Source organism: Enhydra lutris, unplaced genomic scaffold (assembly GCF_002288905.1).
Source record: "Enhydra lutris kenyoni isolate GAN:26980312 unplaced genomic scaffold, ASM228890v2 scaffoldscaffold1, whole genome shotgun sequence".
Classification (NCBI taxonomy): Eukaryota; Metazoa; Chordata; class Mammalia; order Carnivora; family Mustelidae; genus Enhydra; species Enhydra lutris.
This window is the reverse complement of record NW_019154085.1, coordinates 49,989,593-50,016,711: the sequence shown is the minus strand read 5'-3', so window position 1 is coordinate 50,016,711 and position 27,119 is coordinate 49,989,593. Positions and strand designations below refer to the sequence as shown.

Genomic DNA, 27,119 nt, shown 5'->3' with positions numbered 1-27,119 from the left:
TCAACATTTTTTTTATTAAATATATATTCCTGAAGTATTCCCTAACAGTGTTGTCTTCAAGAATATTGTGGGTGGGGCACGCGGGTGGCTCAATCCTTTAAGTGATTCTAGCTTTCAGCTCAGGGTCCTGGGATCTGAGTCCCAGTTCTCTCTCCCGTGCCCTCTTAAGCACTCTCTCAAATATATCAATCCTTGGGAAAAAATGCTGTGGGTACTGGGGGTACTCAGTTAAGCGTCTGACTCAGGTCATGATCTCAAGAATCATGGTCAGGGAGTCTGGTTGAGATTCTATCCCTCTCCTTCTCCCCCACTCTGTCTCTCAAATGATAAATAAAATCTTAAAACAACTATATAGAAACATGTTATATTTCACCTAACCTGGCTCCTATTCTAAAGGAATTCAATTATCCTTGTAGTGCTTAATAATTCACCTAGAAAGCTTCTGTTGACTTTCCTATCATTAACCGCCCACATACTTTCAAATAATTATTCAACAGGCATTTAAGTTACAAACTCTATTAAACAGTGCAAGCAACTGAGTTCCTGATCCTACATGTTCTTGAACACCAAATTTATGAAGATGCATGTTTTCATCACATCCAATATATTGCTGAGACGTGGAACACAATAATGAAAAAAAACCAGGATATTACAATTAATACTGTCAAATAATACTATCAATAAGTCCTGAACTACTACACAAAAACTAAGTTCCTGCTTACATAAACAAAAAGCACTACTGACTATAATAGGAATACTCATGGATAGGCAGTACCTTAACTGCCTCAACATTTAACTGGAAATCATGCTAAAATGTACAATAAATGACAGAATATTCCTTTTTAAAAACACAAAACATGGTCCTAAAAATAAGAACTCTGGAGATGTAGTTCAACCTCTTCATTCTAATAGCAAGGAATTCAGAAACAAAGTGTTAAGGACAGTCACAAAGCCTCTGTGTACTGAGGATAAGAAGAGAAGTCCGCAGTCTGATGTTACTAGTAACACCTCCCTACAAATAAGCAAAGAAGATAATCATAATAACAGTTTTTTAACCAGATAAGAGTGGCAAAAACTGATGGTGAGTGAAGGAGTTTAAAAAAAAAAAAATACTGCCAAAAAATAGACCAAAGACAAAATTATAGAATCATTTACTTTCAAATACATTCCCAGAAAAAAACAAAAAACATGAAATAATTGCTGTTAACTGGTTTTAAATTAGAAGTACAGGTTTTGGAAGAGCGCAGGACTCTTGATCTCAGGGCGGTAAGTTGGAGCTCCACAATGAATGTAGAGATTACTTAAGAAAATAAAATCTTAAAAAAAATAAAAGCATAGGTTTTGTATTAACCTGGCGATGGGCAACATTACACAAGTTAAACCAATTTCTTCTACAAAGTGGGGATTCAAGAGTACCCTCACAGGCACACAGAGGATTAAGAGAGTACAGGTAAGGTAATTAAGAAAGTACTTGATACATATTAAACACTAACACAATACTGTAATGATCCTGCTTGTATTCCGTTTCAAAGTTTTTATGAGTCAGCTGGTAAAATTTTTTTTCCCCTCAACAAAAAAACCATTCAATAAACAGATACATACTTTTAAAACTCTGAATAGCTGAGGAAGTTTTTTCTCAATTTCCATAATGACTTCTTTTCCATCTTCTCCAGTCATTCGACTTAAAAGTAGAAAGAACACAAACTTATGCAAATGACACACAAAAGAAACTATAATTACCCCCTAAAGTACCCCTTTTTATCCTCTTTCTGAAGTTTGTTAGAACTCTACCAAGCTGAGGAGCCCAGTGCTTAAAATACTTAATACCTGTAAATACATCATGCAATACACGGCCTGAATTTAATGCAAGAAGAACCCTTAAGAGTAACTTTTGCTCCACAGTGCACACATTTGGACCATATCAGCATGTAAAGAGGGAACACGAAAACCCAGTGCGAATTACAAATTCACTAAAAATTTATTAAATCTTTATAGTTTTGTACCAACTGCTACCCTTTCCTAGCTTTTCCAAATAAGTAGATAACTCAGCAAAATGTGATTTGCAGATTAAAAAATACTGTGAGGCATTTAGTTAAAAATGAAACCCGGGTTACTGCTCTCTATTAAGTAAACGATTCTGAGTTAACACACTATCCCAATACCTGGGCGGCTTACACTGAAAAGCATCCCGCCAGCATCCCCACTTCCAACCAAACTTTAAAAAAAAAAAAAAAGTCCTTCACCAGCCAGACACACGTGCGGGCTTCCTCATTCCATACCCACGCTCTGAGCTCTGCAGCAACACCGGGAACGTCACTTAGCACGCACCACCTCCCCCCACCTTGCCCGCGACCCCGGCGTCCTCACAGCTGCCAGACCCCTAGAATACACAAACTCGCTTCTGCGTGCCCCACGGCAACTATCTTCTCCCCAAAACCCACCAGAGCGCTCACCCCCAACCCCGGCGGGCCATACCTGGTCAGGGTCAGGTAAGCGTCGGTTTGCTCTCCATGGGGGGCGGAAGGGTCTTCCAAAGTCTCCAACAGCGGCGCCAGGGGGCTCTCAGCCGGGGCCGTCATGTCGGCCACCCTAAGGCACGGACCGGAAGAGAAGAAAACCCAATGACCGACGGAAAGAGCCCCGCGGCGGCCGGGTCCGAGCCCCTGCCCCAAACCCGCGCGCCCGTCCCCGGCCTCACAACCCCATCGCGTCCACATGCCCGGCCCCTGGCCCCCAAATCCAAGACCCTAACCTCCTCCTGCGCCTTGCAACACGCAGCGGGGCCCACGCTGCGCTCCGGCCCAGGCCCACTCCCGCCACCACTTTCCCGGGCAGCTTTCAACAGTGGGAGGAGACCCGCCGGGGGCGGGAGAAGCCCGGGGAGCGAGGCAACCAGCCGCGAGGGGGCGGAAGGTGCGCTAAACTGAGAGTTGCCAGGGCCCAGCACCGTGGCCCCGATACTTACCCCACGTACGAAGATCAGGGTTGCGTCCTCTCCGCGGCTACCCCGCGGCACTCCGACCGAGCGAGAACTCGACTTTCCCGGCTCGGGCTGTTTACTCTCGCGTGCGGCCCGCTCCCTCCCAGACCAAGATGGCGGCGGGGGCGGGCCCACGAGCGCGCGGGAGTAGGGCAGTCCTGGCGGGAGAGCCTCGAGCCAATCCAACAGGCAGAGGCGCGCCGAAGTCATCGATAGCCTCCCAGCGCATTTGGCGGCTTCGCCTAGCCCATCAGGGGCGTCTTATAGGTGGGGGTGTTTTGACCGAAATTTAACCCGCGAAGGACTTGAAATTCAAAATGTGAATGACTCGTCAAAGTTCACCAGACTAAATTTAGTGGTCTTCAGACTCTTTTCGAATCCAAGCCCTGTGCTTCTTGAAATACTAGCAACAAGTTATTTAGCAAGAGATGACCGCACTGTAATGTTTGAGACTGGGAGCTGCATCTAGATGGGTGTAGATTCCAGCCCTAGCTCTGGGTGACTTCAGCAAATTAACCAACCTTTTTAGGCCTCGATTTCCTCCTTGGGAAAATAGGGATGATAATGGTAACTGCTTAAGGTGAAAGTGAAGTGAGAAAAGGTAGCAGAAGCCTTTGGTTTTCACATTTTAAGTGTACATAACAATGGCCTGGGGGTATTCATGATTAAACTATAGATTTCTGGGCCCTGCCCTTAGACATTGTGATTCAGTAGATTTAAGTAGCTCCCAGAGATCTGCATTCTTTTATTTAGGCCCCAGGTATTGAAGGGTGGGACTTGGCCAGGACTTCAGTCAGTGGAGAAAGAACTGTAAGCTCTTGATGAACAACTTTTTTTTTTTTTTTTTAAAGATTTTATTTATTAGAGAAAGAGAGCACAAGCAGGTGGAGGGGCAGAGGGAGAGAGAGAAGCCGACTCCCCACTGAGCAGGGAACTCCCCCTCCCACTTGGGGCTAGATCCTGGGACTCCAGGATCGTGAGCTGAGCCAAAGGCAGATGCTTAACCAACTGAGCCACCCAGGTGCCCTTTGATGAAGAATTAATATGCTGCTCCCCTTTTCCGAAGCCTCTGAGCCCTGTCCATATCACACAGGATTGTATCAACTTGAAACCAGGAATCTAAGGCTTTGGCAGAAAGTGGTTTTTCCACTTTGTCCTCACAGGTTTCGGATCCCCCACCTCTCAAGCTTCCACTTAAGGAGTATAACTATCAGCTTCAGAGGTCAGGGCCGCATTTACCCTTCTTTGCCCTGAGCCAAGTGTCTGCCAGACTAAGAACTCAGCACAATACATGTTTTTTAAAAAAAAAAAAAAAAAAAAAAAAAAAAAGGAAGAGAAGAAAGGAGACGTAAAGATCTTGTGAAACAAACTATGGACGTTAAAGAGTTTAAAAAAAGAGTGAAGAGTTGGATCTGGGTGAAGTGAAGGTAAAGAAAGGTTTTCAGTGCAGCCTGATAGAGAGTTCTATAAATGTCAGTAGGGAAAGTGCTCATTTTGTGGGCTTTGCAAAGACAACATGGATATTTAAGAAAGTAAAGAAGTTTTGAGACGATAAATGGACAAGTTTGCAACATTAAGATCTCAGTATAGTAGAGATGTTGTATTGGAAAGTGAGAGAAGATCTTGAAACCATATTTTTTTTTATAGTGGCTATGAGATGAGATTAGTAAAAAGGACACTGAGTTTGCCTTAAGACGGTACCTCTGCCCCTCTTTCTGCGCCTTCCGGCGCTATATTCTTCCAACACTTATCACTATCTGATATTTCATTATATATCTATTTTTTTATTGTCTGTCTCTCCCCATGGGAATGTAAATTCTTTAAGAATAGGGACTTTGTTTTATTCATGTTTTCCCTTGTATTTCATTTACAAAGAAGAGGTGGGGGGGTCATGTTGCTTGTACCTCTTTCAAATGCATAGTCCTGTGATCTTCCTAAAATGTTTCATTGTAGTATTTTATAATTGCCACTCCCGGGACTGAAATCCTTCAGTGGTTCCCATCAATCATGGGATGAATTTCAAAATTTTTGATATAACATGTAGGCCTATGATGATTGGGCGCCTGCTAATCCTTCGTCTCCAGCCTTATCCCCATTTCAGTCAAATTTTGAAGAGTGGACCAGGATCTCTACTAACTCTTTGGTCTTGGAAGATCTCTGTTCTTGCGTTTAGAGCATTAATTGCCTTTTTCAAGTATGGTAAGTAAGAGTAGATTAAAGTAACAGCTTTTCATTAAATCCTTCCTCTCTCTACTCTTTCCACAAGGAAAATTAAATGCTTCTACCTCCTTGCTGACATAGATCTTTATTTGGAAACCTGTTAAAATAAATATCTCATTAATTATTGTTGTTTAGTGTTTTTTTTAAGATTTTATTTTTAAGTAATCTCTACACCCAGTGTGGACCTCAGACTCACAACCCTGAGATCAAGTATCCAATGCTCTACCAACTGAGCCAGCCAGATGCCCTGTTATCGTTTACTTACAAATGTCTGAGTGACAGGGTTGAGAGTTACTCTGAGGAGAATTAGTTCTCGCCTAATCTCAATCAGTGCCCCTCCCTCTTTTTTGGTATTTTCTCATCTAATGAGATTACAGAGTCAAGACAAATCCTCTTCCTCACCCAGACCTCTCTCCACACCCTTCCAGGAGATTGCTGTCCCCAAGCTTCTCTTTTAAGGACATTCTGGAACTACTACCTTAGATCTTCTTTAGCTAGGCAATAAATTCAAGACAAATCCTCTTCCCTACCCAGCCCCCTCTCTCCACACCCTTACAAAGAGATTGCTATCCCCAAACTACTCTTTTGTAGAAATTCTGAAGCTATTACCATAGATCTTCTTTTATTAGGCAATAAATTCACAGTACCCACCATTCAATAAGTACATTTTGTTGCTTTTTTTCATAAGTATATTTTGAATTAATTTTTTATGCATTAATTCATCCATCTTCATCTAATCATTCAACCAATACACAATTTCTGTCTTCTTTGCCTCTTCAAATCCTATGTATCTTTTTCTCCTCAGAACATCATGAAAAGCCTTGCACCTTCAATCCAGGATAGCTTCTAACTTCCCCATTTCTGTCTTTAACCACATCATTATTCAGCAAATATCAAGCCTATAATCTTGGGTGTCACAATGACTCTTTTCTCCTATGTGCCCCCAGTAGTCCTAATGATTCCTTCTATTTAATAAGTGTTAGACCTGTCCACCTAATACCTACCTACGATCCCAATTTATGGCCTGAACATAATCATTTCAAGATTATAAAATCGCTTTTTAACTTCTTTTTATTGAGTGCTAGATATCACATATTCATTATCTCATTTATTCCTCACAGTGGTTCTAAGATGAAGAAGTACTTTTCCTGGATTTACAAATTCAGCCCCGAGTCAGGCTCTCTGCTCAGTAGGGATCCTGCTCCCCTCTCTCTCTCTCTCTGCCTGTCTCTCTGCCTACTTGTGATCTCTGTCAAATAAAAAAAATCTTAAAAAAAAAAAAGAGTAAAATAGAGAATTTTAATTTAGTCATATGTAACTCCATAGCTAACATATTTAAGCTACATATATTCATGAACATTTAACAAGCTCTATCCTGCATAAAGCACTGGTGTAGTATGGTTTTCGTAACAGATTTATTCTTGAACATGGTAAAAATAATTCAATATAAAGAATCCTATGGAAGCGCACTAATTACATGACTGCAGTAGTAATTCATTTAGCAAAGTATCCATCTGTAATCCAAATTACTGGTGTTAATGCAGTACCCCAGCTCTGGAACCAAACAGATGAGGATTCAGATACGGGCTCTGCCCCTGTGTGACCTGAGATCTTCCAGAAAAATGTTTAACTCGGGACACCTGGGTTATTTATTTATTTATTTATTTGTGAGAAAGAGAGCACAAGCAGGTGGAGAGGGGCAGAGGAAGAGGGAGAAGCAGACTCTCTGCTGAGCAGGGATTCCACATGGGGCTCCATCCCATCCCAGGACCCTGAGATCATGACCTGAGCTGAGGGCAGACCTAACCCACTGAGCCATCCAGGTGCCCTCCATAATCTGCATTTTTTTTAAAGATTTTATTTTATTTATTTGACAAGGAGAGAGAGATCACAAGTAGGCAGAGCAGCAGGCAGAGAGAGAAAGGAAAGCAGGCTCCCTGCTGAGCAGAGAACCCAATGCGGGGCTGGATCCCAGGACCCTAAGGCCACGACCTGAGCCGAAGGCAGAGGCTTTAACCCACTGAGCCACCCAGGCGCCCCCATAATCTGCATTTTAATAGGCACACTAACTGTGTCTTTTTAGCACCAAATTGGAGATTCCTACTGTGTACAAGCCACAAATTTTCCTTAACTTTTATAGAACAGCTCTTAACTATTAATTTTATTTGTAATTGGAAAATAAACATCTATTTTTAAAAGAACACACCTAAAAAATGAATAAGTAAAAATAAAATAAAATAAAGGAACCCAGCTATGTATAGCTGGAATCCTTTGTCTATATCTCAAAACATATTCATGCAGAGAAAACAAAAGTCTTTCATAAGCTCAAAAACTACAAAAATAATTGAAACTGACAGCCTTGAGGAGCCAAAAGAGAAAGTGACTCATTGTTAGGCTTCAGGCCTTTCTAGAGAAAGAACATAATCACAAATTTAGAAAATTAACCCAGTTTGAATTCATCACCAGAGCTGCTCATGGCAGGATTAAATGCTCTGTTTTTCTTGATCACTGGGTTATGGAAGTTTTTCTTAAACTGTCTGTTCTATTAAATTAATGTAACTGGAAATTTTAAATCCCCTAAATGTAGTATGTATAAAACAGAATTTTGACCTAAATTTGTAAGCTTGGTTGTCTGCTTTCCTATGATACTTGTGGAAATACAAATCAGTGCAATCTCTAGGAAGGACAATTTGCAGAATTTATCAAAATTTCAAATTCTCAAAGTTTTTATTGCTGAAATCCCATTTTTAGATGATTATCCTACAAGTGCGCTCATTCATGTGCAAAGTAAACTATGATGACTTTTGTTCATTGCAGAGTTGTTTGTAAAAAAAAAAAAAAAAAGGCAAAACCAGAAATGACCAAAGGACATGCTAAATAGATTATGGTACATCTAGACTGTAAAATACTATATACTATATAGCTATGTACTAATATATAGTGATGTCCAAAATGTATTTAATGGAGAAAAGTTCCACTGAAAAGAGCCAGACATTCTTTGAGAAATAGCTAATTCTAGGGCTGGACATGAAAAAATTATAAGAGCCTGTAACATCTTTTGGTATCAGAAAATAAACAAATGCTTAAAAAATCACATGAACATGTGAACACAGCTCCGCAAACAGCTTGAAGTGTTCCCCTGGCTGAGTCTGGAATAATAGATTATAAACAATGAAATGAAAAAGAATCTATGAGCCCCTAGTGATACTAAACAATATAAATAAATAAAAGTAAGGGAGGGAATGACAGAGTTAGGAAATCAGCATTTTGCAATCATGAGAGTAACAACTGATTCAGGCAATAATCATCAGTAAGTGCTAAAACCATTGAGCAAAAGTCTGATTGGGAACATAGCCTCGAAGTATCTCCCCTTAAGATACTTATCACACAGGGGTGCCTGGGTGCTCAGTCGCAGGTAAGCTTCCCACTCTTGGTTTTGGATCAGGCCAAAACTCAGATCATGTCATGATCTCATGGTGGTGAGATCCAGCCCTGCATCAGGCTGTGCTGAGTTGAGCATGGAGCCTGCTCCATGCTCTCCTCTCCCCCTGCTCCTCCCCTGCTCATGCACATGTGTGCTTTCTCTCTCAATAAATAAATAAATAGATAATAGATAAATAAAGAATTAAAATTTTTACAGAAAGGTACGCCTGGGTGGCTCAGTGGGTTAAAGCCTCTGCCTTCAGCTCAGGTCATGATCCCGGCATCCTGGGATCGAGCCCCGCGTCTGGCTCTCTGCTCCGCGGGGAGCCTGCTTCCTCCCCTCTCTCTCTGTGCCTGCCTCTCTGCCTACTTGTGATCTCTCTCTCTCTGTCAAATAAATAAAATCTTTAAAGAAGAAAAAAAAATGTTAAAAACAAAACAAAACAAAAAAAATTTTTTACAAAAAGATATACAGGGACGCCTGGGTGGCTCAGTGGGCTAAAGCCTCTGCCTTCGGCTCAGGTCATGATCCCAGGGTTCTGGGATAGAGCCCCGCATTGGGCTCTCTGCTTGGCATGGAGCCTACTTCCCTTCCTCTCTCTTTGTCTGCCTCTTTGCCTATTTGTGATCTCTGTCTGTCAAGTAAATAAATAAAATCTTTTAAAAAATTAAAAAAAAAAGAGAGATACCAAATAAAAGACAAATGGTAACTTACAATGGAGACACCCACAAAAACCGTCAAAACTGGTACAAACTGATATGGTATGCCTGCCAAAAATTCATAACTTGAATCTATTCATGAGGAAAGAATCAGAAAAACCATAATGAAGAATATTCTATAAAAACCAAACCAAACCAAACAACAAAAGTCAAACAAAAAACTGCCCTATAGTCTTCAAATGACAAATGACAGTGTCATAAGAAACAAAGGAAAGCAGAGGGACTATTTAGAAAGATCCAAGAGACATGACAATTATGCAATACATAGGGGCCCACCGGTGGCTCAGTCAGTTAAACAGCTGACTCTTGATTTCTGCTCAGGTCACGATCTCAGGGTCCTGGGATCCAGCCCCACATCAGGCTCTGCTCAGTGGAGAGGCTGCTTGAGGATTCTCTCTCTCCCTCTACCCCTCCCCCTGCTTGCACACTTTCTCTCAAATCTTTAAAAAAAATAAAATGCAATATGTAATTGTGGATCAATACATTTTGGAAACAATACATTTTGCTCTAAAAGAGTATTAAAATTTGAACAAAGACTACATTTTCTGTATTTGATAATTGTACTATGGTTATGTAAGAAAATCAGAATAAGAAGTTCTAACAAATTTAGGAAAAAGACTGTTGGTTCTGTAACCATAGATCCAAGTTGCAACCAGAATCAGTTTTAAACACATTCAGTGGATAAACACAGATCATCTTGGTGAACCTGCTTTTGCAAGCTGACCAATCATCATCAATTGGGAAAGTCAGCTGAGCAGGGCTGGATTCACTCCAAAAAAGATGATTTAGAGACCAACCAATTAACAGTGGTCACTAGCGTAATCAAGCTTTAAGTGTAGTGCCAACTGATCTATGCCTCTGAAAGCACACCCATCTTGAATCCCATGCTTCCCAAAGACCCAGCAATTGGCTTTGCTCAGACTTTGCCTGACCAATATTCATCCTTTTATTTCAGAAATTGAGTGGTAGTCTCATTATCCATCGGTAATTCTGGAGTTCCCATAGGTCATTTTGATAATTCTTTGTTGGCAGCATTTCAGGTAATATTTGGGGCCAATAGTTAACTGGGCCCCTTGTGCCCAAACTGTCAGTCAGGTCAGCTTTGAGATGAGTCAGTCTCAATAACCATTTGAGCTCTTTTTTCATTGAATTTTTGTTATTGCATTTATTCTTCTAGTTTTTGTAACCAAGAAGTTCTTTGCATAAGATCATTAGGTTTAGGGTGCCTGGGTGGCTCAGTGGGTTAAGCCTCTGCCTTTAGCTCAGGTCATGATCTCAGGGTCCTGGGATCGAGCCCTGCATCGGGTTCTCTGTTCAGCAGGGAGCCTGCTTCCCCCTCTCTCTCTCTGCCTGCCTCTGTGCCTACTTGTGATCTCTGGCTGTCAAATAAATAAATAAATTCTTTAAAAAAAAAAAGATCATCAGGCTTAGGTCTTTGTTCTGAGTAATTAGACCTTTCGGATTGGAATAACACCATTTGGTAATTACACCAAGGTGTTTAATGAGGTTATGAGACCTTTTGGCTTCTAAATCTACCATTTGAAAATGTTTGCTGTAAAACTGCTTATTCTCCTGCTACATGCTTTGGTTTTTGTTTTGCTTTGTTTTAATATATTTTTAAAGATTTTATGTTTAAGTAATCTCTATACCCAATATCAAAAGTCGCTTGCTCTACTGGCTACGCCAGTCAGGCACCCCTGTTTTGCTTTTCAGAAGTTTAAAAATATGTATTTTTAAAGTTCATTTAAAAACAATAGTAAAGCCATTGTATGTTAACATAAAAAGTATATGTAAAAATAAATAACAAGATTTTATGAAAAAAAATAGGAGCATAGCATTGTTTTACCTTTTTGTAGGACTAAATAGAAAATAGTTGAGTTCTCGTAAAGGCTTCTGCCTTTAATTTATTGTGTTCTTGGGATGCCTGGGTGGCTCAGTTGGTTAAGCCGCCGCCTTCGGCTCAGGTCATGATCCCGGGGTCCTGGGATGGAGTCCCGCATCGGGCTCCTTGCTCAGTGGAGAGCCTGCTTCTCTCTCTGCCTCTGCCTGCCGCTCTGCCTGCTTGTGTTCTCCCACGCTCACTCTCTCTCTCTCTCTCTCTCTCTGACAAATAAATAAATAAATAAAATCTTAAAAAAAATTTATTGTGTTCTTTTTTGAAGACAGGAAGAAAACGCATCCTGGCACAAGCATGTAGTTGGAAGAGGGAGCACTATTGTAATAGCTTTTACAGACAATTATGGATATTCTTCTCTGCTAAAACACTAGAACTTGACAAGCAATAGTTTCTTAAAGATTAATTGCTTTTTATTGCTAGATATTCCATTGAATGGATAGACCACATTTATAAATGGATATACCACACTTATAAATTGCTTATCCATTTATAAGTTGATGGAAATTTGAAGTTAAATTAAAATCCTGATCTAGGGGCACCTGGGTGGCTCAGTCGGTTAAGTGTCTGCCTTTAAGGTCATGATCCTCCAGTCCCTGGGATCCAGCCCTGCATTGGGCTCCCTGCTCACTGGGGAGCCTGCTTCTTCTCCCTCTGCCTCTGTTCCTTCTGGCACTTGAGCTTTCTCTCTCTCTCTCAAATAAATAAATAAAATCTTAAGAAAATCTTTTTGAACATATACGGTAAATTCTGAATGCCTCAAGGAGAAATAAACTTCATTTTCTTTGGTTTAATAGAACCACTGACATAGTCGAAATATTGAATAATCCAATGTCTTGGCTATATTGAGACATTATCAAAATATTCTTGGGGCACCTCAGTGACACAGTTGGTTAAGCATTAAAATTGGTTTTGGCTTAGATCATGAGCTCGTGGTTGTGAGACCGAGCCCCACATTGGGGCTGAGTGCACTTGGGATTCTCTCTCTCCCTCTCCCTCTCCCTCTGCCCACCCCCTCAAATAAACACATCTTTTTTAAAAAAGAAGAAGAATATTCTTTGATCTCTGTGATACAAGATTGTGTAGAAAATAGTCAGCATAGCAGACCTAAAGTGCTATGCTTGGAAAGGCCTGTTTGCGAGGTTGGCTCATGGCCGGCATCAGGGAACTTAGGTTTGGGGAGGGTTCCCATTGTTTACTGATGAGACTGGCTCACTGAAATTTTGTACAAAGAATATGTGTTTTGCTGAGTACTTGCTTTTCCTTTTGGGAGTCTGGAATTTGGGTACATGCAAGGGGTGTGCCTACACGACTAGCTCCCTGTAGAACCTGGGGCACTGAATCTTTAATGAGCTTCCACATTTGGCACCATTGCACACGTGTTGTCACAACTCATCACGAGGAGGATTAAGCATGTTCTGTGTAGCTTTACTGGGAGAGGACCCCTGGAAGCTTGCATCTGGTTTCTCCCAGACCATGTCCAGAAGCTTTTTCTCTTTACTGATTTTGCTCTGTATCATCTATACCCTTTCAGCCACGAGTACTACTACTGTACACGGAGTCCTGCGAGTCTTCCTAGTGAATCATTGTCCCAGGCAGTGGTCTTGGGGGATCTTTAATCCAAACACCTACAAATGCAGTAAGTAAGATCTACTTTTCGAGAAAAATATACTGCAACTTTTACACACAACCAGAATACAGTGCATCTTGGTGTGAAAACTCACATACTATATGTGATTTAGAAAACTAACCCTCCAAATAGCTATGGTTCCAGAATTCCTATGGATGAAAAGACTCCACAGACTGGACTGGGCATTTTAACTTGGAGCAGAGCACATAAGCATACGGATTGATTTTTTTCCCCCCGGAATTACATAAATCTTTCTTCTTTTTTTGATAACTTTTTTTTTTTTAAGATTTTGTTTATTTAATTTGACAGAGAGAGACACAGCCAGAGAGGGAACACAAGCAGGGGAAGTGGGAGAGGGAGAAGGAGGCCTCCAACTGAGCAGGGAGCCCGATGAGGGCCTTAATCCCAGAACCGTGGGATCATAACGTGAGCCGAAGGCAGATGCTTAATGACTGAGCCTCCCAGGCGCCCCTAAATCTTTCTTTTTGTACAAACATGAATATGTTAAACCATGCTCTAGGGACTTTAACTCATTAAAAAAAAATTACCTACAAGACCTATCCCTTAAGGAAGCAGCAAAATAGAGGGTGGGTAGATGGGGGGAAAAAAAGAAAAAAATAAATAAATCTCCTTGCCTTAGAGCAATTACAGGCTTCAACAAATAAGTCAAAATACCCTCAGATCTCATACTAGCCTTTATGTCTATGTTGCTACACACGATAAATCACTGTGGCTAGCAGACACCACTCAGTATTTTTTTATACATATAATATGTATATTATATATATATTAAATATAAATAAAAATAAGTATTTAACGTATTAAACAATTATGAATTATCATTATTTTCTCTCTCTTATATAAGCAAATACTGGTGTAACAATTCGGTAAACCTACCCCATAAAGGAGAATCCCATTCTTGTGTTTCTGTAATTAAAGAAGCTTTCCATAATCAGAACATAACTTTTTGTTGTTTGGGGCTTTTTTTGTTGTTGTTTTTAACACCAGATTTATCACTTTTTTTTTTTTTAAGATTTTACTCATTCATTTGACAGAGAGAGAGATCACAAGTAGGCAGAGAGGCAGGCAGAGGGAGAGAGCGGGGAAGCAGTCTCCCCGCTGAGCAGAGAGCCGGACACGGGACTCCATCCCAGGACCCTGGGATCATGACCCGAGCAGGAGGCAGAGGCCTTAACCCACTGAGCCACCCAGGTGTCCCAGATTTATCACTTTTTTAAAACAAGAGATTTTTCCCCAAAGTGAAGAATACAAAACAAATCCAGTGTCCATGCATTTCCACTGCAGTCTTTTTTTTTTTTTTTAAGATTTTATTTATTTATTTGAGAGAGAAAGAGAGATAACAAGTAGGCAAAGAGGCAGACAGAGGGGAGGGGGGAAGCAGGCTCCCACCAAGCAGAGAGCCCGATGCGGGGCTGGATCCCAGGACCCTGAGATCATGACCCAAGCCGAAGGCAGAGGCTTAACCCACTGAGCCACCCAGGCGCCCCTCCACTACAGTCTTGACACCTCCTTCACTCTCGGAGCAAGCTGGCTCCCTGGGAATCCGATGGTGGTATATGGGGTAAGAGTTCCTCTGGGCTGGGTTTCTCACTGTGCCTCCTCTGAGTTTTAGGGATGGATTCTGCAAGCTTTTTCATTGTGAGTGCGGTCCTTGTCACCTTCTCCCGTTGCCATGGAGACATGGCCAAAGTGGACTTAAGATGGCATGCTGGGTGTTCAATTGGTTAAGCATCAGCCTTCGGCTCAGGACGTGATCCCGGGGTCTTGGGATGGAGCCCCCTGTCAGGCTCCTTGCTTAGCGGGGAGCCTGCTTCTTTCTCTTCTTCAGCCTGCAACTCCCCTTGCTTGGGCTCTTTCTCTCTCTCTGTGGGTCAGATAAATAAAAAAATCTTAAACAAAACCAAAATGAACATAAAAAGCAGGTTGGGGATCCACTCTTCATCTGTCTCTGAGGATGACTGGTCACTGGTCAGCCTGACGGTGGCAGGGGTGGAGCAATGGTTGTGAATCTGCTCTGCCGCCTTGGGGTCAAGGTGCAGCTCCGGCAGTCGGAAGTAAACTGGATTTTCCAGGGGCTGTTGTCTTGTAGTCTGCATGGGTCAGGTGGTGGGAAGGCATTGTCTGAGGCTCAGGTCTGCTCCGGTCCAGCCTGGTGAACAGAGCTTTGGACACTGTACTACCAAAAACCAACTCAGCATTGTTTGTTGACAGATTTTTGTGTTTGTTTGTTTAAATCTCTTTTTTAAAGATTTTATTGATTCATTTGAGAGAGAAACAGAGAGAGCACAAGCAGGGGTAGAGGCAGAGGGAAAAATGACTCCCTGCTGAGCTGGGAGCCCAACGTGGGACTCATCCCAGGAGCTGGAGATCATGACCTGAGCAGAAGGCAGAGGCTTTAACCCACTGAGCCACCCAGGTGCCCCTGATTGGTTTTTCAAATGCATAAATCTCAACGAATGAGAACTGGGCAAATAAAGAAACAGGGAAACATGGCCAAATCAAAGGAACAACAAGAAAAACAAGAGAATAGTCAAAACAATCTTGAAAAATAAGCATAATTTTGCAAGACTTTTTGATTTTATTTTATTTTTTTAAATATTTTAAAATTTTATTATTTAAAATTTTTAAATTATTTTATTTATTTGACACAGAGAGAGAGAGAGAGAGAGAGAGAGAGCTCACACACAAGCAGGGTCAGGGAGAGAGGGAGAGGGAGAAGCAGGCTTCCCGTGAAGCAGAGAGTCCAATGCAGAGCTTGATCCCAGGATCCTGGGATCACGACCTGAGCCAAAGGCAGACGCTTAACTGACTAAGCCACGCAGGCTCCCCTAATTTCATTTAGAAGTATCTATCTCTATACCCACCATGGTACTCAAACTTATAACCCTAAGATCAAGAGTCACTCACTCTACCGACTGAGCCAGTCAAGCACCCCAAGACTTTCTGATTTTAAAATTTATTGTAAAGCTATAGTAATCAGTGGGATGCCTGGGTGGCTCAGTTGGTTAAGCACCAGCCTTTGGCTCAGGTCATGATTCCAGGGTGCTAGGATCAAGTCCCAAATTGGGCTCCTTGCTCAGTGGGGAGACTGCTTCTCCCTCTGCCTGCCAATCCCCCTGTTTGTGCTCTCTCTGTCAAATAAATAAATTTTTAAAAAGATTTTTTAAAAAGCGACAGTAATCAAGAGAATGTGTTACTGGTATAAAGACAGAGCTGTAGATCAGTGGGGCAGAATACAGTCCAGAAATAGAACCACACATGTATGGTAAACTGAATTTCCACAAAACTGAATCTCCACAAAGATGCCTCCACATGAGATGACCTTCTATGGTCACCTAAATCTCCACAAAGATGCAACTCAGTGGGGGAAAGGATTTTCTTTTTTCTTTTGTACTCTATATTTATTTATTTAGAAATATAGTTGACGCACAATGTTACATTAGTTTCAGGTGTACAACATAGTGATTCCACAAGACTATACATTATGCTCTGCTTACCACAAGTGTAGCTACCATCTCTCACCATGTAACTCTAACACCGTTGACTACATTCCTTATCTTATATCTTTTATCCCTATTACGTAATCATTCTGTAACTGAACGCTTGTATCTTCTAGTCCCCTTCATGCATTTTGCCTATTTTCCCACTGCCTTTCCCTCTGGCAACCAATGGTTTATTCCCTGAAGTTTTAGGTATGATATCATGATAACTTTAAAAAAAATTTTAATTCCAGTGTAGTTTACATATAGTGTTGTATTAGTTTCAGGTGTATGATATAGTGATTCAATAATTCTATACGTTGCTCACCATCATAAGGGTACTCTTATTCCCCTTCATCTATTTCACCCATCCCTGCACCCCCTTCCCCATAACCATCATTTTGTTTCTATAGTTCAGAGTCTGTTAGGTTTCTCTATTTTTTTGCTTTGTTTCTTTTGTTTCTTAAATTCCACATATGAGTGAAATTGCATGGTATCTGTCTTTCTCTGACTGATTTCACTTAACATTACATTCTCCATGTTGTTGCAAATGGCAAGATATCATTCTTTTTTATGGCTGAGTAATAGTCACATACATCTGTAGATGTAGGTATTGATATAGATATATACCACTTCTTTATCCATTCATCTATGGATGGACTCTTGGGCTGCTTCCGTTATTTGATTATTATAAATAATGCTGCAATAAACATAGAGGTGCCTATATCATTTTGAATTCGTGTTTTTGTATTCTTTGGGTAAATATCCAGTGGAATTACTGGATCAGATGGTAATTCTATTTTTAACTTTTTGGGGAAACTTCATGCTCTTTTCCACAGTGGCTGCACAAGTTTGTGTTCCTACCAATACTACAGGAGGGTTCTTTTTTCTCCATATCATGGCCAATGCTTGTTGTTTCTTATATTTTTGACGTTAGCCATTCTGACAGGTGTGAGGCGGTATTTCATTGTGGTATTGATTTACATTTCCCTTATGATTACTGATGTAGAGCATAAATTCATGTGTCTATTGGCCATCTATATGTCTTTGGAGAATGTCTGTTCATGTCTTCTGCCAATTTTTAAATTGGATTATTTGGGGGTTTTTTGGTATTACATTTTGTAAGTTCTTTATATATTTTGGACTCAAACCCTTTATCAGATATGTCGTTTGGAAGTATCTTCTCCCATTTAGTAGGTTTTCTCAGTTTTGGTTATTGCTCCCTTTGCTGTCAGAGCTTTTTATTTTAATGTAGTACCAGTAGCTTTTTTTTTTTTTAAGATTTTATTTATTTATTTGTCAGAGAGAGTGAGCACAGGCAGACAGAGTGGCAGGCAGAGGCAGAGGGAGAAGCAGGCTCCCCGCTGAGCAAGGAGCCAGATGTGGGACTCGATCCCGGGACGCTGGGATCATGACCCGAGCAGAAGGCAGCCACTTAACCAACTGAGCCACCCAGGCTTTCCCGAGTAGCTTATTTTTACTTCAGTTTTTCTCGTCTCAGGAGACATATTTATAAAAATGTTGCTATCATCAGTATCAGAGAAATTACTGCCTATGCTCTTCTAGGATATTTATGGTTTCAGATATCACATTTAGGTCCTTAATCCATTTTGACTATATTTATGTATCGTGTAGGAAAGTGGCCCAGTTTCATTTTTTTGCATCTAGCTCTCCAGTTTTCCAACACCATTGTTAAAGGGACCAGCTTTTTTCTATTGCATATTCTTCCCTCCTTTGTTGAAGCTTAGTTGACCATATAATTGTATGTTTATTTCTGGGCTCTTTATTCTACTCTATTGATTTATGTGTCTATTATTGTGCTGGTATCATACTGTTTGATTACTATAGCTTTGTAGTCTTAAAATCTGGAATTCTGATACCACCAGTTTTGTTCTTCTTTTTCAAGATTGCTTTGGCTATTCAGGGTCTTTTGTGATTCCATACAAATTTTAGGGTTATTTGTTCTAGTTCTGTGAAAAATGCTGTTGGTATTTTGATAGTAATTGGATTAAATGTCAACTGCTTTAGGTCATACGGACATTTTAACAATATTTGTTCTCCCTTTCCCCTGCCCCTCCCCACAGTTCCTGTTCTCTCACTCTCTTTTTCTCTCTCTAATAGATAAATAAAATATTTTTTAAAAACCCCAATATTTATTCCTCCAATCCATGTGCATGGAATATTTTTCCACTTGTTTGTATCATCTTCAATTTCTTTCATCAACATTTTATAGTTTTTAGAGTACGGGTCTTTCACCTCCTTGGTGAAGTTTATTCCTAAGTATTTTATTATTTTTGGTGCAATTGTAGATAGATTGTTTCCTTAATTTCACTTTCTGCTAATTCATTATTAGTGTATGGAAATGCAGTGTGTTTCTGTATATCAATTTTGTATCCTGTGACCTTACTGAATTTATTTATCAGTTCTAGTAGTTTTCTGATGAAGTCTTCAGGGGTTTCTATATATAGTATCATGTCATCTGCAAATAGTGAAAGGTTTACTACTTCCTTACCCATTTGGATGCCTTTTATTTCTTTTTCTTCTCTGATTGCTATGGCCCAGACTTCTAGTACTATGTTGAATAAAAATGGTGAGAGTGGACATCCTTGTCTTATTCCTGAGAGTGGGGGAAAGCTCTGAAGTTTCCCTACTGAGTACAGTGTATGCTGTGGGTTTTTCAGATATGGCCTTTATTATGTTGAGGTATGTTTCCTTTAAACCTAATGTGTTGAGGTGTTGTGGTTGTTGTTGTTGTTTTTTAAGATTTATTTACTTACTTTAGCAGGGGGCAGGTAAGAGGGACAGAAGGCAGAAGGAGAGGAAAAGAGAGAATCTTATAAGAGACTCCCCACTGGGTGAGAAGCCCAATGCAGGGCTCAATCCTATGACACTGAGATCATGACATGAGCTGAAATCAAGAGTCCATGCTTTTAACTGACTGAGCCCCCCAGGCACCCCTGTTGAGGGTTTTTATCATGAATGGATGTTGTACTTTGTCAAATGCTTTTTCTATATCTATTGAAATGATATATGGGTTTTTTTTAATTTTTTTTTTATTTATTTGACAGAGAGAGAGAGATCACAAGTGGGCAGAGAGGCACGCAGAGAGAGAGAGGGGAAGCAGGCTCCCTGCTGAGCAGAGAGCCCGATGTGGGCCTCGATCCCAGGACCCTGAGACCATGACCCGAGCCGAAGGCAGAGGCTCAACCCACTGAGCCACCCAGGTGCCTAATATATGGTTTTTATTCTTTCTCTTGTTGAAGTGATGTATCGTGTTGATTGGTTTGCAAATATAGAACCATCCTTGCATCCCAGGAATAAATCTCATTTGATCATGGTGAATGATTATTTAAATGTATTGTTGGATTCAGTTTGCTAGTATTTTCTTGAGGATTTTTGCATCTATGTTCATGATAGAAATCAGCGTGTAGTTCTCTCTTTTTGTGGTGTCTTTATCTGGTTTTGGAATCAGAAAATATTAGCCTCATAGAATAAATTTGGAAGCTTTACCTTCCTCTTCTATGTTTTTGGAATAGTTTGAGAAGAATAGATATTAACGCCCCCTTTAAATATTTGGTAGAATTTACCTGTAAATCTATCTGGCTCTGGACTTTTGTTGTTGAGAATTTTTAAATTGCTGATTCAACTTCGTTGCCAATAATGAGTCTGTCCAAATTTTCTATTTCTTTCTGATTCAGTTTTGGGAGGTTATATGTATTTAGGAGTTGATTCATTTCTTCTAGGTTGTCCACTTGGTTGGCATATAATTTGTCATAACATACTTTTACAATCCATTGCACTTCTGTGGTGTTGGTTGTTATTTCTCCTGTCTCATATCTGATTTTGATGCGGGTCTCGATCCCAGGACCCTGGGATCATGACCTGAGCTGAAGGCAGAGGCTTTAACCCACTGAGCCACCCAGACGCCCCTGTTTTGTTTTTTAAGTACACTTTGTACTGGGCATGGAGACTGATGTGGGGCTTGAACTCACAACCCTGAGATTAAGACCTGAGCTGAAATCAAGAGTTAGACACTTAACCAACTGAACCATCCAGGTGCCCCTATAGTCTTTGTTTTAGAGTCTATTTTGCCTGATATAAATATTGCTACCCCAGCATTGTTTTCAATTCCATTCACATGATAAATGATTTTTCATCCTTTCACTTTTTTTAAATTAATTATTTTTATTAACATATAATATATTATTTGCCCCAGGAGTACAGGTCTGTCAATCGTAAAGCTTACACATTTCACAGCACTCACCATACCCCATACCCTCCCAACCTTTCACTTTTAATCTACATTTGTCTTTAGGTCTGAAATTAGTCTCTTGTAGGCAGCATATAGATGGGTCTTGTTTTTTGTTTGTTTTTTTAAAAGATTTTATTTATTTATTTGACACAGAGAGACAGCCAAAGAGGGAACACAAGCAAGCAGAGTGGGAGAGGGAGAAGCCGGCCTCCATCCGAGCAGGGAGCCTGATGCAGGGCTCGATCCCCAGGACCCTGGGATCATGACCTGAGTTGAAGGCAGATGCTTAACAACTGAGCCACCCAGGTGCCCCAATGGGTTTTGTTTTTTCAATCTATTCTGTCAACCTGGGTCTTTTCATTGGATCTTTTAGTCCATTTAACATTCAGAGTAATTATTGATAAGTATGTACCTATATAATGTTGTTGCTTGTTTTATGATTATTTTTGTAGTTCTCTGTATTTTTTTTTTCCTTCTCTTGCTCTCTCTTGGTTTACTGGCTTCTTCTCATATACTTGGATTTCTTTATATTTTTGCATGTCTATTACTAGTTTTTGATTGCCATTAGTTCTATATATATATATAACATTTTATGAATATAGCATATAACAATTTAATCCATATTAAGTTGATGATTGCTCAAGTCTAAACTGTCTTTACTGCTTTCCTTGCCACGTTTTAGGTATATGGTGTCATACTTTATATCCTTTTAATTTGTGAATCCCTTAACACATTTTTATAGATATACATAATTTAACTGTTTCTGTGTTTCCCACTATTCTCACTCCTACTTTTGATCTTTCCTTTGCACTCAAAGAGTCCCCTTTAAAATTTCTCATAGGACTGGTTTATTGGTCATGAATTCTTTTGCTTTTGTTCATCTGGGAAACTCTTTATCTCTCCTTCTGTTGTGAATGGTAGCCTTGCTGGATAGAGTGTTCTTGGCTGCAGGTGTTTTTCTTTCAGCACTTTGAATATGTCGTGCCACACAGTCCTGTCCCGCAAAGTTTCTGCTGAAAAGTCAGCTAAAAGCCTTAGGCAGTTTCCTTTCTATGCAACTGTTTTCTTTCTCTTGGTGCTGTTAAAATTCTCTCCTTATCACTAGTTTTTTGCCATTTAAAAAAAAGATTTATTTATTTATTTATTTTATAGAGAGTGAGAGAGCACACGTAGGCGGAGCCACAGAGGGAGAGGGAGAAGTGGTCTCTCCCTGAGCAGAGAGCCCAATGTGGGACTTGTTCCCAGGATCCTGAGATCATGACCTGACCCAAAGGCAGACACTTACTCAACTGAGCCATCCAGGCACCCCAACTTTTTGCAATTTTAATTACTGTGTGTCTTATTGTGGACGTCCTTGGGTCGATTTTGTTGAGGGAACTTTATGCCTTCTGTATCTGGACTTCTGTTTTCTTCCCCAAGTTTGGGAAGTTTTCAGCTATTATTTCTTCAAATAAATTTTCTGTACACCTTTTTCTCTTTTCTCCTTCTGGGATCCCATAATGTGAATGTTACTATGCTGATATGGTCACTAAGTTTCCTTAGTCTATTTTCATTTATCATTATTATTTTTCCCTTCTGTTCAGCTTGATTGCTTTCTGTTACTCTGTCCTCCAGGTGACCTACGTCTTCTGCTCTTGAAAGTACTGGACTTATGAAAAAGAGGTCCTGTAATGCCTGGCAGTGCAGTGTCCCCTGGTCAGACAATATTTCAGGGGTGTCTCCTATGTGCATTGTCAAGACACCCCTGCTAAAGTAGCTGAGCTGCTTTTGCTTTCAGTCCAGTCATCTGCAGTGGCTCTTATTGCCTATTGTGGGCAGGAGTTGGTCCCTGTGTTGTTAGTGGGCTAGTCTGGGGCTGCTTTGGGCTAAAGTTGCGTCAGACTCGGCCTTTGCCAGAGTTGCAGTAGCACTGAACTGCAGGTAAATGTGAGCATGGGGTGTGTGGTGTCAGTACCATAGGCTGCAGTGGAAGAGAAACTGCAGTTGCCAGGGACGTGGGTAGGCCAGGTTGGAGGGGATGGATCCATAGGAGAACGTGGAGGGTAGGGCTCACTGTTAGCAAGTTAGGTAGGAGTATTGGTACCAGGCTGGTTCCAGCAGGTGTCCATGTGCTTATGCGAGAGTGGAGGAGGCAGGAAAAGTGAATGGCACCTGCCAGCTCTTTTGTTTCTAAAGAAGTCTCCCAACGATCCCTGCCTATCCAGCAGAGAGTCTGAGATTAGTAAATACACCTCCTTCCTATATACCCCATGCATTTTTTGAAGTGCTGCTTTTATGCTGTGCCTCTGCAGGCTGTTGTTGTGTTCTCTCCTTAAGGGCAAGGACTCAGTCCCTCTCCCCATCCTGGCTCTCTCATGAGCCCAGTGATTTTTCAAGTTCCAGCTATTAAGCCCTGCTGATTTGTAAGAACTTGTGAAATTCAGCCCCTTTGGCTTTCAAAGCCAAATGTTTTGGGGATTCACATTCCCCATGTGGGCTTCCTGATGTTAGAGACTGTCCCCCACCCCCACTCTGTGCCCGTGGCTCCCTTTCTCCCACAGACAGTCCCACAGGTTCATTTAGCTCCCCACCCCATCTCTGCCCTTCCTATCCTCTTCCATATGGCTTCTTCTCTATGTAGCTGTAGAGAGTCTATTCTACTACTCTTCAGCTTGTTTTCTGGGTTATTTACACTGGTGTGTTATCTAGTCATATCCATGGAATGAGGTGAGCTTAGGGTCTTCCTACTCTGCCATCTTCCCGAGAAGTCCCCATGATAACTTTTGAAGATTGAAAATGTGCCTGTATTCAGTTTGTTGCTTCTCAGCTTCAAATACTGCCTTTATTGACTGAAAATTCAGATTGGTCCTTTAAAATGTAACTTTTATGCACAGCTGCAGATTGCTAAGCTTTGCCAGTAGAGAGTACTTGGAGAGATGGGAGAAAGGAGCTTTCCATCTAGTTGAGGCGTGGTTGCCCAGCAAGTTCCTGTGTTGCACAATGTTTCTTTAGCATCCAGCTCCTACAGTGCTGCAGGGTAAGCAGCAGCAGCTTTCCCTGGTAACTATATAGGATGATTTTTCAGTGAAGGGTCTTCCATAAGCCATCTCTCTCTCTCTTTTTAAAACATATAATATATTGTTGGTTTCAAGGGTACAGGTCTGTGATTCATCAGTCTTACACAATACACAGTGCTCGCCATAGCATATACTGTTCACAATGTTGATCACCCAACCACCCCATTCCTCCCACCCCCCTCCACTCCAGCAATCCTCAGTTTGTTTCCTAAGATTAAGAATCTCTCATGGTTTGTCTCCCTCTCTGGTTTTGTCTTGTTTCATTTTTTCCTCTCTTCCCCCATGATCCTCTGCCTTGTTTCTCAAATTCCACATATCAGTGAGATCATATAATAATCGTCTTTCTCTGATTGACTTATTTCTCTTAGCTAATTACTCTCTAGTTCCATCCACATCATTGCAAATGACAAAATTTCATTTTTTTTAAAAGATTTTATTTATTTATTTGTCAGAGAGATAGAGAGAGTACAGACAGGCAGAGTGGCAGGCAGAGGCAGAGGGAGAAGCAGTCTCCCTGTGGAGCAAGGAGCCGGATGTGGAACTTGATCCAGGACGCTGGGATCATGACCTGAGCTGAAGGCAGCCGCTTAACCAACTGAACCACCCAGGCATCTCAAGATTTCTTTTTTTGATGGCCGCATAGTATTCCATTGTGTGTGTGTGTGTGTGTGTGTGTGTGTGTGTGTGTGTGTTTGTGTACACACACACACACACACACACCACATCTTCTTTATCCATTCATCTGTTGATGGACATCTAGGCTCTTTCCATAGTTCAGCTATTGTGGACATTGCTTTTATAAACATCAGGGTGCATGTGCCCTGTTGGATCACTACACTTGTATCTTTGGGGTAAACACCCAGTAGGGCAATTGTTGGGTCATAGGGTAGCTCTATTTTCAACTTTTTGAGGAACCTCCATACTGTTTTCCAGAGTGGCTGCACCAGCTTGCATTCCCACCAACAGTGTAGGAAGGTTCCCCTTTCTCCGCATCCTCGCCAACATCTGTCATTTCCTGACTTGTTAATTTTAGCCATTCTGACTGGTGTGAGGTGGTATCTCATTGTGGTTTTGATTTGTATTTCCCTGAAGCCAAGTGATGTTGAGGACTGTTTCATGTGTCTGTTGGCCATTTGGGTGTCTTCTTTGCAGAAATGTCTGTTTATGTCTTCTGCCCATTTCTGATTAGATTATTTGTTGATTGGGTATTGAGTTTGGTAAGTTCTTTATAGCTTTTGGATACTAGCCCTTTATCTGATGTGTCATTTGCAAAGATCTTCTCCCATTCTGTTGGTTGTCTTTTGGTTTTGTTGATTGTTTTCTTTGTTGTGCAAAAGCTTTTGATCTTGATGAAGTCCCAGTAATTCATCTTTGCCCTTATTTCCCTTGCCTTTGGCAATGTATCTAGGAAGAAGCTGCTGCAGCTGAGGTTGAAGAGGTTGCTGCCTGTGTTCTTCTCAAGAATTTTGGTGGATTCCTGTCTCCCATTCGGGTCTTTCATCCATTTTGAGTCATTTTTTGAGTGTGGTGTAAGGAAATGGTCCAGTTTCATTCTTCTGCATGTGACTGTCCAATATTTCCACCACCATTTGTTGAAGAGACACCATGCCTCTTTCTGAACAGGCTTCCTGGGCAGGGTGCTTTCTAGTAAGTCTCTAGCAGAATGACTTTTCTTATACTCAGGAACCACAGGAGTCATTCTCTCCAGAAAGGTCTGCTTTTCTCTGGGACTTTTCCTCAGGTTCTCTGTCTCAGCCATAGGAATTTTGGCAATTCTATTTATCTGCTTATATGTCCTTGTATATTTACTTTCCAGTAGTCAGTCCCTATTGCTCCACTCCCCTGTAATAGTTAATAATTTTTGTATTATAGTTTCCTTGTTTAAATTCCCTTCTGGTTTCTGTCTCCTGATTGGACCTAATTGATACAAATATAAAACATATATTCTCTATCTCTTAATTCTTAGCATATGGTACAAATATATATGATAGCCCCCACCTTAATGATCTCCACTTGGCTTTATGACTTTTTAAGCTAATTATATTTTATATATCATATTTAATTCTATTTTTAAAAGATTTTATTTATTTATTAGGAGAGAGAGCGTGTGCAAGCAGGGGGAACAGCAGGCAGAGGGAGAAGCAGGCTCCCCACTGAGCAAGGGGCGTGATGTGTGACTCAATCCCAGGCCCCAGGATCATGACCTGAGCCAAAGACAGATATCTAAATGACTGAGCCATGCAGGCATCCCTATCATATTGCATTCTAAATAAAAGGCTAATGCCAATTCATTCCTTCATTTAATTAAGGACCTTCTATGTCTCAGTTTCCATTGCAAGGGCCTATAGATACAATAGCAGATAAAAAAAAAAAAATCCAGCAAAAATCACTGTTCTCATAGAGCTTGCATTCTAATGGGGAACCAAAGCTAGGTAAATGATTAAAATATGTAGCATGTTAAATAGTGGTAAGTTCTAAGGATAGAAATAAAGTGGGAAAGGGGATATGGAATTTTAGGGAGGAGTTAGTTGAAATAAAAGGCCCAGGAAGACTTTATTGAAATTGTGACTTTTGAATAAAGATCTGAAGGCATGATTGAGTAGGCCAAGTGGCTATCTGGGAAGAGTGTTCCAGGCAGAGGAAACAACATGGATAAAGTCCCTAAGTAAAGAGTATGCTAGTGTGTCAAAGTGTAGTAAGGACACCAGTGTGACTGGGCCACAAATAATGGTGTTGGAGGGAGTGAGGGAAGAAATAGGAGATAAGCTGAGAGAAGTTAGAATACAGGGTGAGATGATGATGGGTCTTCTAGATCATAGGATTGAATTTGGCTTTTCAACATTGTCATAAATATACTGTTATTTTAAGAGTTCTTGTTTGTGCTTGCAAAATATTGATTACAAAAGTACTTGGTATTTTAGAATAGAAAAACAAAAAGAACCCTTTAAGATTGTTTTGTAAGTGATCCCCGTTCACTGCAACAAGGGTAGAATTTCAGAAAACAATGTGAAAAGTAGTTTTTGCACTATGTTTTACATGTAATTTTAATTTAAATGAACATCTTGATTCAATTAAATCTAATACTGTGTAACTTTTTCTTTGGCATCATGAGAATCACTGTGAGGTTACTGAGCCTTAGGCAGTAATAGTCCTATTTATAATTGTTTGGCTGTCAACTAAGTGTTCAAAAAAATTTTGTTGTTGTTGTTGTATTTTATAAATACTGTTAAGAATGTGGTTCTTCCAGTGGTGGCCCTAGAGCCAGGGAGTTTGCTTTTATACATTTAGGGTCTACAGAATGTGATCTCTTCTAGTGGTTTTCTTCACTGGGTGTTTGTTCAAGAGTAAATTAAATGGCTGTGAATATACGTTTTAGAAATTTTTTTACTATTTTTTAAAAGATTTTATTTATTTATTTGAGAGAGAAAAAACAAGAAACAGGGC

The 27,119-nt window shown here is 40.5% G+C and overlaps 2 protein-coding genes across 3 annotated transcripts in view; both read right to left on the bottom strand.

Moving 5' to 3' along the window:
* The window catches only part of LOC111151280 (replication timing regulatory factor 1), a 60,106-nt gene extending 57,074 nt beyond the window's left edge, over positions 1 to 3,032 (bottom strand). For both annotated transcript variants that reach the window (XM_022509199.1, XM_022509292.1), the window contains exons 1-3: positions 2,966 to 3,032; positions 2,476 to 2,589; positions 1,603 to 1,681 (exon numbers count right to left, since the gene is read on the bottom strand). In XM_022509199.1, the coding sequence (XP_022364907.1) occupies positions 1,603 to 1,681; positions 2,476 to 2,579 (183 nt within the window). In that variant the 5' untranslated portion in view covers positions 2,580 to 2,589; positions 2,966 to 3,032. The remainder of the gene's footprint in view (positions 1 to 1,602; positions 1,682 to 2,475; positions 2,590 to 2,965) is intronic.
* An 11,367-nt stretch (positions 3,033 to 14,399) lies between these two features.
* On the bottom strand, positions 14,400 to 23,354 carry LOC111140490 (protein phosphatase 1 regulatory subunit 1A-like). Its single transcript, XM_022492753.1, is given in 4 exon segments — positions 14,400 to 14,589; positions 14,806 to 14,941; positions 14,944 to 14,978; positions 23,347 to 23,354. Coding segments are annotated over 4 exon segments (369 nt in total).
* Positions 23,355 to 27,119: the final 3,765 nt, after the last annotated feature.